The 12,735-nt window shown below is 39.9% G+C and overlaps 1 protein-coding gene across 2 annotated transcripts in view; it reads right to left on the reverse strand.

The window, feature by feature from the left end:
• Positions 1 to 562: 562 nt before the first annotated feature.
• SLC22A18 (solute carrier family 22 member 18) overlaps positions 563 to 12,735 on the reverse strand; it is a 96,968-nt gene continuing 84,795 nt past the window's right edge. For both annotated transcript variants that reach the window (XM_070764659.1, XM_070764669.1), the window contains 2 exons: positions 10,621 to 10,741; positions 563 to 807 (listed from right to left, as the gene is read on the reverse strand). In XM_070764659.1, the coding sequence (XP_070620760.1) occupies positions 638 to 807; positions 10,621 to 10,741 (291 nt within the window). In that variant the 3' untranslated portion in view covers positions 563 to 637. The remainder of the gene's footprint in view (positions 808 to 10,620; positions 10,742 to 12,735) is intronic.

The following is a 12,735-nucleotide window of genomic DNA, read 5'->3' on the forward strand; positions in this document are numbered from 1 at the left end:
TAGTAGGTAATCTTGCCCACAATGCCTCACCATGAGAAAGGTCATTGTTGAACCAGGACTCTGGATTCTGCAGGCACTACAGCTGCTTTTCCGTGGTGGCAAAATGTTTAGCAGGAAACATAAATGCAAATGCCAAGAAAGGAAACAATGGTAGCCATAATAACCATTTTTGGTGAGGGGAATTGAGGGAGCCGTAGCCATTTTTACAAGAAAAATGCTGTAACCTTGCGACAAATGCATGCAGGGGCTGCAAGGTGACAACCTATTGTATTTGTTTGTTGCCTGAACTAAGGATCTTCTTTGCTCTGAACACCAAGAATTGCAGAACATGTCTAGAAAAACACTGTTGTTCTTATGGTTCGTTTCTTAGCTGCGCTTGGAAGCATCTCTGGCAACAGCAAATTAAGGATTAAAATCTCAGTGGGCTTTTGCTGGGTGCAACACTATTTTTCTTATCTTTGGAAATTCCTATCCAGCAATGTATGCAAATATTCCTTTACGATGATATCAATTACTCTATCTCCTTTAAAATATAGTATTAAGAACCCCAAATGACTGACAATAAGCTTTAAATAGGCACCTTTATTGTTCTTTATGTCAACAATAAACATCGAATTGGTCATGGACTTTTCTGTTCTTAGTGAGGGATCTTCTTCTTCAAGAGATAAAAAAAGAGAGGAACGTTCACCATTAGCTGCAAATAGCCAAAGGAAGAAACCCCAAATTGTCTATATAGAAATCCTCCTATTGTTGGGCCAAATGTCCGTATCAGTGGAGTAACTGAAGCACTGATTCCAAGCATGGCACCTGTGATAAACAATGGAAACAAGATAAAAATTCCTTTTATGATCTGCTCTAGCGCCAGTGGATTAAAATAGTGTCTTAAGAGTTAAATATATGCAAATACACCCCCCGCGCGAGAATTCACTTCCACACATGCACAGAAGCAAAGAAGTCGGCAAAAATCTCGCATGAAGACACGTGTGAGATTTTGGCAATTTTCGCCAATTTATTTGCTTTCACGCATGCACAGAAGCAAAGAGAGGCCGAAAATTGCCAAAATCTCATGCATGCGAGCATCCATGCGTGAGATTTCAGTGATTTTCACTTATTTGTTTCCGCGCATGCAGGGACAGAGGGACGGATGGTGGAGATGCGCAGATACACACGTATCACCGTTTCCATTACAAGATCTGTGATCCCAGGTGTACCAATACTGCCTGTATCAACCATTAGCGCCAGTCAAGGATATGTGTGATACATTTTTTAAATGTTCTATTGACTGAGCTTCATGTTTAATGAATAAAAGAGATAATGATAATCAAGCCACCACTGGCCCTTTCCTACAGAGTGAGGCAGGAAGCAGCAGGTGAGGCTTGGCCATTGTAGCCAATCAGTGTCTGGGAGAGGTATGTTCTGTGCCATCAGATCTTGGCAGTGGATTCTGTAAGAGAACGGCCTGTTTTCTCAGCCCCTGACCCTCCACCTCTTTTTCTCAGATCACTAGGCAAGCAACATGGGTCAACAGGTTGGCTTCCCATAGCCCAGCTCACTGTGGGAGCGAAGTTAATCTTGTGCACTGGTTAAAATTAATCACTGGACAGCCTGACCAGTTGACTCTTTTGGAACTTCCCCAACACATTAATTGCTCCATTTGCTCCTTGACAGAGTTCTGTGAAGAAGACAATTGTAGTGCTGGCCCCATTTTAGGTGACATAATTGCAATGAACGTTTTCCTCAATAATCAGTATATAAATGTGCTGTTATATCTACATATTGCTGGATTCCTTGGGCAATTGAAATAATGCATGGAAAAAGTCAGCTTTTAAATACAGCTTTTGCATTATTATTATTCATCAGCATTACATTACATTAGCATTATGTTTTACTGATCCATGTAATAATTTGATATGTGCAAAGGCGGCTAAATGTTGCTTTAATTTTGTGGGATTTTAAAACCCTGGATATCTTATGATAAAGAGATAGATAGATGAAAGAAAGAAAGAAAGAAAGAAAGAAAGAAAGGAAGGAGATAAATTTATACACACACACACACACACACACACACACACACACAGGTGTCCAAATTACCCTGGTGTTCCCAAATATGGGAGGAAGCAATTTTACTTTCCTTTTGCTTCGCAGCCCCATGCAGAGGCCATTCCAAGGCAGATAATTTTTTTATAGTCAACAACTATAATTTTACATGGTTACATATTTTTGCTGATAAGTGAAAAGAAAGGGAGCCTAGTGTATTTCACCCTTGTTATGGTCTCGTCAGCCAGACATACCCTTACTGGGATTTGATGAGCCGGGGTGGTGCAGCAGGTAGAGTGCTGTACTGCAGGCCACTGAAGCTGACTGTAGATCTGAAGGTCAGCGGTTCAAATCTCACCACCGGCTCAAGGTTGACTCAGCCTTCCATCCTTCCGAAGTGGGTAAAATGAGGACCCGGATTGTGGGGGCAATAGGCTGGCTCTGTTAAAAAGTGCTATTGCTAACATGTTGTAAGCCGCCCTGAGTCTAAGGAGAAGGGTGGCATAAAAATTGAATGAATGAATGAATGAATGAATGAATGAATGAATGAATAAATAAATAAATAAATAAATAAATTTGAACCTGTAGCGAGCACACAAGGCAAGATATTAACCTCTGTGCTCAAATCCCAGTAAGGGTATGTCTGGCAGACAAGACCATAACAAAGTTGAAATAGATCTATACTAGGCTCCCTTCCTTTTCACTTATCAGCAAAAATGTGTATGTATGTATGTATGTATGTATGTATGTATGTATGTATGTATGTATGTATATATGTATATTTATATGTATGTATAACATATTTTTAGTGAGTGAGAGAGAGAGAGCTAATAGATAGATGATAGATAATAATAATAATAATAATAATAATTTATAATAATTTATTAGATTTATATGCCGCCCCTCTCTGCAGACCCGGGGCGGCTCACAACAACAATAGTACAATATAATAAATCTAATATTTTAAAAACATCTAAAACCTATCATTAAAACCATACAACACAACATACCATACATAAACTATGTTGCTTTAATTTTGTGGAATTTTTAAACCCTGGATATCTTATGATAAAGAGATAGATAGATGAAAGAAAGATAAATAAATAGATAGATTAATAGATGATAGATAACATAGATGATAGATAGACAGACAGACAGATAGATGATAGATATAATGTAATTATGGTTTTACTTTATGGTTTATTATAATAGTTTGTGCCCCACATTTGAATATAACTCAGAATTATGATTCACTTACTGAAAGCAAAAGTTTCATATTTCTTTTATCCAGAGTTAGAAAAGGAGAAATACAGTATATAGAAGACTGGGCTGCAGCTTCATTCCTGATGTGCTAGATAGGCATTATTATAATAAGTTTCACTTGATTTGAGTATTACCTATACAGATCTATTTGATGTACTGTTCTTATTTATGTTTCTTAAATTATCTGGAAATTTGCTTAGCTGGAAGAGTACCACCTGCTCGACAGCAAAACAAGAATGAAAATAATTGCACACCAAGAGTTCATCAAGAGGATCAGTCATTTAATAGGAGGCTTTCCACTGACCGAAAATTGCAATGGGTGTGATAGAGGAAATCTATGGGTAATCGAGGCAATGTGCAGTTCCACCCCTGGCCAAAAATGGGTGTTGAAGCTTTTTAAAAATAAATGTGTTAGCTTGGGAATCACTTGCACTGCAATAATTGCTAGGTATGGATTTAGTAAAAATAGCCAAAATGTTTAATATATTTTGCCCTTTGACATACGCTGAGATTTTTGCAAGGCCAACACTTCTTTACATGATAGAATTAATCATTTATTTTCAGAGCTGAAAGGATAGGAAGTGTGCTAGCTCCATGCTTACATTCAAGGCTCTTCTGTGCTTGAGTTCAAACCCTCAAATTTAAATATAGCACAAATTCCAAACATGTTTTAGCCAGTGACCTGTCATTCCCTATCTAATACCCTCGACTACCAGCCACCTCCTGCTGTAAGGTTTGACACATATATCCATAACACATGGGGGATGAGCTGGAAACTCATAGATTTTTTTGTTTTTTTGCAATATGTATGAGCATCCATGAACACAGGCACCTTTTCTTCTATTCCTTTAGGTCAGAAGTCCCCAAACATGCCAACTTACACGAGGACGTAAAAGATTCAAACTAGCTAAAGCCCTTCATGGCACCGGACCAGAATATCTGCAAGACCGCCTTCTGCCGCACGAATCCCAGCGGCCGGTTAGGTCCCACAGAGTTGGCCTTCTCCGGGTCCTGTCGACTAAACAATATCATCTGGCGGGACCCAGGGGAAGAGCCTTCTCTTTGGCGGCCCCGACCCTCTGGAACCAACTCCCCCCAGAGATTAGGATTGCCCCCATCCTCCTTGTCTTTCGCAAATTACTCAAGACTCACCTCTACCATCAGGCATGGGAGAACTGAGACATCTCCCCTTGCCTATGTAGTTTTATGTATGGTATGTTTGTGTGTATGCTTTTTTAAAATAATGGGGCTTTTAGACTTTTAATGTTAGAGTTGTTATTTTAGACTTTTAATATTAGATTTGTTACTGTATATTGTTTTATCACTGCTGTGAGCTGCCCCAAGTCTGCGGAGAGGGGTGGCATACAAATCTAATAAAATAATAATAATAATAATAATAATAATAATAATAATAATAATAATAAGTCTCCGGAGAGGGGTGGCATACAAATCCAATAAAATAATAATAATAATAATAATAATAATAATAATAATAATAATAATACAGGAACTTGTGCCGGAACTACCATTTACCAGTGGCAAAGAACTGGTGGGATCATAAGCCCGAAAAAGTGATCGAAAATGAGCAAGCAAAACTACTGTGGGACTTTCAACTTCAGACTGACCGAATTCTGAAGCATAACACACCAGACATCCTGATTGTGGAGAAAAAGAAAGTATGGATCATTGACATCACAATCCCAAGGGACAGAAGAATTGAGGAGAAGCAGCTAGAGAAATTAGTGAAATACGAAGATCTAAAAATCGAGCTGAACGACTCTGTCATAAGCCAGTGAAAGTGGTCCCAGTGGTACTTGGCATGCTGGCTGCAGTACCAAAGGATCTCACCGGACATTTGAAAACCATCGGAATTGACAAAATCTCCATCTGTCAATTGCAAAAGGCCGCTTTACTGGGATCGGCAAACATAATTCACTGCTACATCACGCAGTCCTAGGCGCTTGGGAAGTGCCTGACTGGTGATGAAATACGAAATCCAACATAGTGATCTCGTTTGCTGTGTTGTATTGACATAATAATAATAATAATAATAATAATAATAATAATAATAATAATAATAATAATAATAATAAGTAAACTGCTCTAAACTCAATTGCAGAAAATACGACTTTAGCAATAGAATGATCAATGCTTGGAATGCACTACCTGACTCTGTGGTTTCTTCCCCAAACCTCAAAAACTTTAACCTTAGATTGTCTACAGTTGACCTCTCCCCATTTCTAAGAGGTCTGTAAGGGGTGTACATAAGCGCACCATTGTGCCTACCGTCCCTGTCCTACTGTCCTATTGTCCCTTTTTTAATCATTTCTTTTTACTTATGTTATGTTTATACAAGTTACTATCCTATACATGTTGGACAAACAAACAAACAAACAAACAAACAAACAAACAAACAAACAAACAAACAACTTTAAGACTTGTGGACTTCAACTTCCAGAATTCTCCAGCCAGCTATGGGAGTCTACGGAGAGGGGCGGCATACAAATCTAATTAATAATAATAATAATAATAATAATAATAATAATAATAATAATAAGTTGAAGTCCACAAGTCTTAAAGTTGCCAAGTTTGGGAACCCCTGCTTTAGGTTCTGAATCCTGTTTCTGGTATACACTACTCCTAAGTCTTGTTCCTAGTTTCTGTGCTTTTAAGCCGACGTAAGCAGTCCTTCTTAATTGTCAACTCATAATCATCTACGCAAATCAGACTCAGGATAAGCCGCTGAACTGGCTTCCTTATGTGATTCAGGTTGCCTCTGGGCCAAGGAAGCAAGCTGAGCCAGCTCCAGCTCCCTGACAAAAGCTCTTTTGAGAAACAGTCTGGACCAGTTGCAGCTGCTGCTTTCAACTTCCCCCAACACCGTTTCAAAAGGCTTGGCTAGAACCCAATAAGGAGTGAGTGCAGAGAACGTCCAGGCCATGAATACTGTGAACTAGCAATATCAAACTTAATTTCAGCTGTGTTTTTGTTGACATTTGATTCTGATAATAGAATAGAATAGAATAGAATTTTTATTGGCCAAGTGTGATTGGACACACAAGGAATTTGTCTTGGTGCATATGCTCTCAACGTACATAAAATAAAATATACATTTGTCAAGAATCATGTGATACAACACTTAATGATTGTCATAGGGGTCAAATAAGCAATGAAGAAGCAATATTAATAAAAATCTTAGGATATACGCAACAAGTTACAGTCATACAGTCAACATGGGAGGAAATGGGTGATAGGAATGATGAGAAAAACTAGTAGAATAGAAGTGCAGATTTAGTAGAAAGTCTGACAGTTTTGAGGGAATTATTTGTTTAGTAGAGTGATGGCGTTCGGGAAAAAACTGTTCTTGTGTCTAGTTGTCTTGGTGTGCAGTACTCTGTAGCGACGTTTTGAGGGTAGGAGTTGAAACAATTTGTGTCCAGGATGCGAGGGGTCAGTAAATATTTTACCCGCCCTCTTTTTGACTCGTGCAGTATACAGGTCCTCAATGGAAGGCAGATTGGCAGCAATTGTTTTTTCTGCAATTCTGATTATCCTCTGAAGTCTGTGTCGGTCCTGTTGGGTTGCAGCACCAAACCAGACAGTTATAGAGGTGCAGATGACAGACTCAATGATTCCTCTGTAGAACTGAATCAGCAGCTCCTTGGGCAGTTTGAGCTTCCTGAGCTGGCGCAGAAAGAACATTCTTTGTTGTGCTTTTTTGATGATGTTTTTGATGTTAGGTGACCATTTTAGGTCTTGAGATATGATAGAACCTAGAAATTTGAAGGTCTCTACTGTTGATACTGTGTTGTCTAGTATTGTGAGAGGTGGAAGGGTGGAAGGGTTTCTCTTAAAGTCTACCACCATTTCTACGGTTTTGAGTGTGTTCAGTTCTAGATTGTTCTGGTCACACCACAAGGATAGTTGTTCAACTTAATAAGTGAGAAAGTTCCCAATATTTACTTAGATAATGAAGTTTTCAATTCTTATTTAGTTTCTCTGGATAGTTTATTAACTAGAAACCTATAACAGACAGTTATCACTAAAGTCATTATTTGCTTTCTAGGCAGATTTTAAACACTAGAACAGGGGTCTTCAATCCTGGGCCACTACCGAGTCTTGAGCACTTTGGAACCAGGCCATGGAAGTGGTATGCAAGTTTGTGAATGTGCATTCCCATATGCATGACTGGTGGGCAAACACATGCACATGCGCTTCATTTGCACAAGCAGTAGGTGCACATACCCACTGCTTGCACAAATGGAGCTATGCTCATGTACATGCTTATCACCCCCCTCCCTCCCTGCTCCACAAGCCAGAATGTTTGGGAAACTCTGGGGACTAGAAAGTTGTTCTTGAGTATTGATTAGGGATTCCTTGGAGAGGAAGCATCTAACACATCGAAAGCTTTTGAGAATTACTGTATTTTTCAGAGTGTAAGACACACCTTTTTCCTCCCTAAAAGAAGCTGAAAATTTTTCGTGCGTCTTATACTCTGAATGTAGCTTTTTCGAAGCATTTTTTTCAGGCTTAACAAGGTGCTAATGATCTTCCCAGCTCTTCTCGGATTGCAGGCTCTTTCACTGTTACTCTCTCCAAAGAATGCTTTTCCAGCCCTAAGTCTTTACAGGCTTTTTTTCATTGCTCCACTTGCTTGGACTAAGTTTCTTTCCAACCCTAAAGAGGTGCTAATGATCTTCCTAGCTTTTACTGGCTTGCAGGCCCTTTCATTCTTACTCTCTCCAAATAAGGTTTTTTAAAGCCCTAATCAGGGGATAAAATAATGTGCTAAAGCTGACCAGACTAAGGACGCTAGCCAGATAAATACCTGGTAGGCAGATTTGCCCCCCTACATTTTCCTTCCCAAAAACTAAGGTGCATCTTATACTCCGAAAAATACAGTCACTCTTCGGGGGGCCTGGGGGAAGAGACTTCTCTTGGGGGGGCTCTGGAATCAGCCCCCCCCCCGGAGATTCATGTTTGCCTTCCATAATTACAAAATTACACATTGGCAAAAAGCATCAGAACACCAAATACAAGCTGAATAAACAAGACCTTACAGACAATCCTCACTCTGTAAAAGACCTTAGAATACTCATATCAAATGACCTAAGTGCCAAAGCCCAGTGCTACAACATCACCAAAAAGGCTTTAGTAACCGAGTAGTTGATGCATGGAACTCCTTTTATTTTATTTATTTATTTATTTTGTCCAATACACAATGAGGGTTTTAGTGGGTATATATCTATATATATATACACATAGTAAACTACATGATGAAGGTTATAGAGGGGATACTCATAGTAAAATATATCTAAGAAATAATAGAAAAGAAGGTATAGTAATAGAACATATCAATGAAAGAATAGAAGAAGAGATATAGGAATAGAAGAAAGGTATAGGAGATACAGGAGAGCAATAGGACAGGGGACGGAAGGCACTCTAGTGCACTTGTACTCACCCCTTACTGACCTCTTAGGAATCTGGATAGGTCAACTGTAGATAATCTAAGAGTAAAGTGTGTGGGGTTTGGGGATGACACTATGGAGTAATGGGTTCCACGCTTCGACAACTCGGTTACTGAAGTCATATTTTTTACAGTCAAGTTTGGAGCGGTTAATATTAAGTTTAAATCTGTTGTGTGCTCTTGTGTTGTTGTGGTTGAAGCTGAAGTAGTCGCCAACAGGCAGGATGTTGCAACTCCTTACCAGACTCTATTGTATCATCACCTAACCCCCAAAACTTTACCCTTAGATTATCTACTGTTGACCTCTCCCAATTCCTAAGAGTGCACCAGAGTGCCTTCCATCCCCTGTCCTAATGTTTCTTTTTTACCAGTATCATGTATATGAATACTGTATTATTATATCTTTGTATACCGCCAATATGTACTTGACAAAACAAAACAATTAAAATAACACAAAATAAATAAATTAAGGCCCACCTATGTCGCCAGGCTTGGGGCAATTAGGTCTCAAATAGCTCCCTGACCAATGAAATGAGATATATATTGTATGACTGAACTAATATGATGGTTTTTTAAATGTTGGAGTTTTAAATTGTAACTTTAAATTGAATTAGATTTGCCTTTGTGTTGTATTGTCATATTATATGCTGTGAGCCGCCCTAAGTCCTCGGAGAAGGGCGGCATACAAATTCAATCAATCAATCAATCAATCAATCAAATATGCAGCGGAGGACTGCCATCTTCAGCACTACCGATGTGCTCTCCAGTCCGTTGTGGATGCACGCGCATCCTGCAGACGCGGGCGCACCTGTCAATGTGAGATTTGGCTTCTGCGCATGCGCAGAAGCTAACTCTTATGTGCTCGCGTTGGGGACACGTAACTACATGCGCCTCCCAAAAATTACTACCGGAGCGTAACACCTGACTGTTCTGGTAGCAGGCCACCTCTGCCCATATGCATGATTACTGCCATCACCCCACATATAATCTCGATGGCTGTTCTGAAGGACGGCACAGCAGGTAGAGTGCTGTACTGCAGGCCACTGAAGCTGACTGTAGATCTGTAGGTCAGCAGTTCAAATGTCATCACTGGCTCAAGGTTGACTCAGCCTTCCATCCTTCCGAGGTGGGTAAAATGAGGACCCAGATTGTGGGGGCAATATGCTGGATCTGTTAAAAAATGCTATTGGTAACGTGTTGTAAGCCGCCCTGAGTCTCAGGAGAAGGGCGGCATTTAAAAAATCAATCAAACAAGCAAACAAGCAAACAAGCAAACAAGCAAGCAAACAAACCAACCAACAAATAAATAAATTTCTGATTGGAACTACCAGTTGAGAAAAGAACATTTAGGTAGGGAAGTCGCTTGCCTGTGTAATAGGATGGAGCGAGATGGGATCTGTCTTGAAGTGCAGATAGGGTTACATATCATCCAAAGTCCAGGTAGAAAAGAAAAGCTATCCAGAAAGAACATTCTCTAGGAAATTAATCTCAGGAAATGCTACAAGATTTTACTTCTTCGTTAACAACCGGGCCATTAAGTCATATGGGTCACTGGCTTCTTTGCAGGCATTTTTGGTAACTCCAGCTCTTTTTAGTCTAACTAGTATTTACCGGCTTGGCAGATACGCAATTCCAGTAAGAGGACTCTTTTCTTCCACATCCAATTATGTGAGAGCTGCAGAGACTTTGGAACTTGGCATATGCTTCCTGCAGAGCTCTAAATGGTTCCTAGGCAGAGACAGCATGAAGGACCAGACTGTTGCCAACACTCGTTTTTGGAAAGCAGTGAACCAAAACCAAGCAACCCATCCGAAAGGAAACATTAATTGGAAAGAGAAAAGAATGAGCCTTACCTGTGTCGGAAACAGGAACTGACTTGGTCAGGATGATATCGGTAATGACACCGACCACACTGAAGGAAAACGCCATAGGGGGCACAATGAGGCAATAATGAAAGACGTTGGTCATCAGGACCTGTGGGAAAAAAAGAGTAACAGGTCACAAAAATGAGATACCGATATTCAGGAAGATCTTCCTACCAATGTTTCAGGTGCCGCAAATGATTTCAAATCTACTTGTCCCAAAACGTATTGGTGTATAGGACATTCATTCATTCATTCATTCATTCATTCATTCATTCATTCATTCATTCATTCATTGTTAGAGTTGAAAGGGACCATGGAGGTCATCAAGTCCAACCCCCTGCCTGAGCAGGAATCCTAAAGCACCCCAGCTAAGTGGCAGTCCAATCTCCTCTTGAAAGTGTCCAGAGTTAGGGAGTTCACAACCTCCGCAGGCAGGTTGTTCCACTGGTTGATCTCTCTGACCGCCAGGAAGTTCTTCCTTACTTCTAGGTTGAATCTCTCCTTGGTCAGCTTCCAGCCATTGTTTCTAGTCCGGCCCTCTGGTGCTCTGGAGAATAGAGTGGCCCCCTCCTCTCTGTGGCAACCCCTCATATACCTATATGACTTATAACAGTTCATTTAGTGATTGCTGGAAGTAACAACGGCATTGAAACAAGTGACTTATGAGTAGGGGCGGGTTCTTTCTGGTTCAGACCAGTTCGTTGAAACCGGTAGCAACTGGCTGGTCTCGTCATGATGACATCACTGATCCGGTTTGGTTGGTGCCAGTCCATGAGCGCTGCCATCTTCTTTTTGAATTTTTTGAATTTATTTTTTCTTCTGAGCATGTGCGCAGAAGCTGAGTTTCCGGCACTGTGCATGCAGGCGCCATCTTGTTTTTGGCTTAAAAAAATAAAACAGGGGTGATAATTTAATTTGTACATATTAAACATTAGATAAGTAATGATAAAAAGTAGACAATAGGACAGGGACAGTAGGCACAATGGTGCACTTATGCATGCCCCTTACAGACCTCTTAGAAAGGAGGAGAGGTCAATTGTAGATAGTCTATGGTTAAAGGTTTGGGGGTTAGGAGTAGAAACCACAGAATCAGGTAGTGCATTCCAGGCGTTGATTACTCTGTTGCTGAAGTCGTATTTTTTGCAGTCAAGTTTGGAGCGGTTGACATTTAATTTAAATCGATTTTGTGCTCGTGTGTTGTTGCAGTTGAAGGTGAAGTAGTCGTTAACAGGTAGGACATTTTGGTGCATGATTTTATGAACTATAATTAAGTTGGAATGGAGACAACAGAGTTGTAAGTTGTCTAAACCAAGAATTTCAAGTCTGGCGGAGTAAGGTATTTTGTTGTGAGAAGAGGAGTGAAGGACTCTTCTTGTGAAATATTTCTGGACTCTCTCAATTGTGTTGATGTCAGATATGCAATGTGGGTTCCATACAGGCGAGCTGTATTCTAGGATTGGCCTGACAAATGTTTTGTAAGCTCTTGTTAGCAGTTTAAAATTACCAGAGAAGAAGCTGCGAAGGATTAGGTTAACAACTCTTAAAGCCTTTTGGGCAATGTTGTTGCGGTGGGCTCTAGGACTTAGGTCATTGGATATGAGTACTCCAAGGTCTTTGACAGATTGAGAGTTATCAATAAGTTCAATTCCTCCAAATTTATATTTAATATTCTGATTCTTTTTACCAATGTGTAAGACAGAGCATTTAGTGGTGGAGATTTGAAGTTGCCAGCTTTTAGACCATTCTGCTACGTGGTTAGGGTCTTTTTAAAGGGTAGCAGCATTGTCGGTGGTATTAAATAGTTGGACATCATCTGCAAAGAGAACGCAATTGCTAGTGATGCAATCGCAAAGATCGTTTATGTATAGTATGAATAGTGTGGGTCCTAAAACACTACCTTGAGGGACACCACTGTTAACAGGAGCAGGAAGAGAAGTGGCACTTCCTATTTTGACCACTTGTCTGTTAGATAGGAATGCTGTTAACCAATAAAACATTAATTTATTTTTTCTTCTGAGCGTGTGCAGAAGCTATCTTCTTTTCAGCTTTTAATTTTTTTATTTTTGAGCATTGCACATGCGCACAAGATGTACACACGCCCAC

Source organism: Erythrolamprus reginae, chromosome 1, assembly GCF_031021105.1.
Source record: "Erythrolamprus reginae isolate rEryReg1 chromosome 1, rEryReg1.hap1, whole genome shotgun sequence".
NCBI lineage: Eukaryota > Metazoa > Chordata > Lepidosauria > Squamata > Dipsadidae > Erythrolamprus > Erythrolamprus reginae.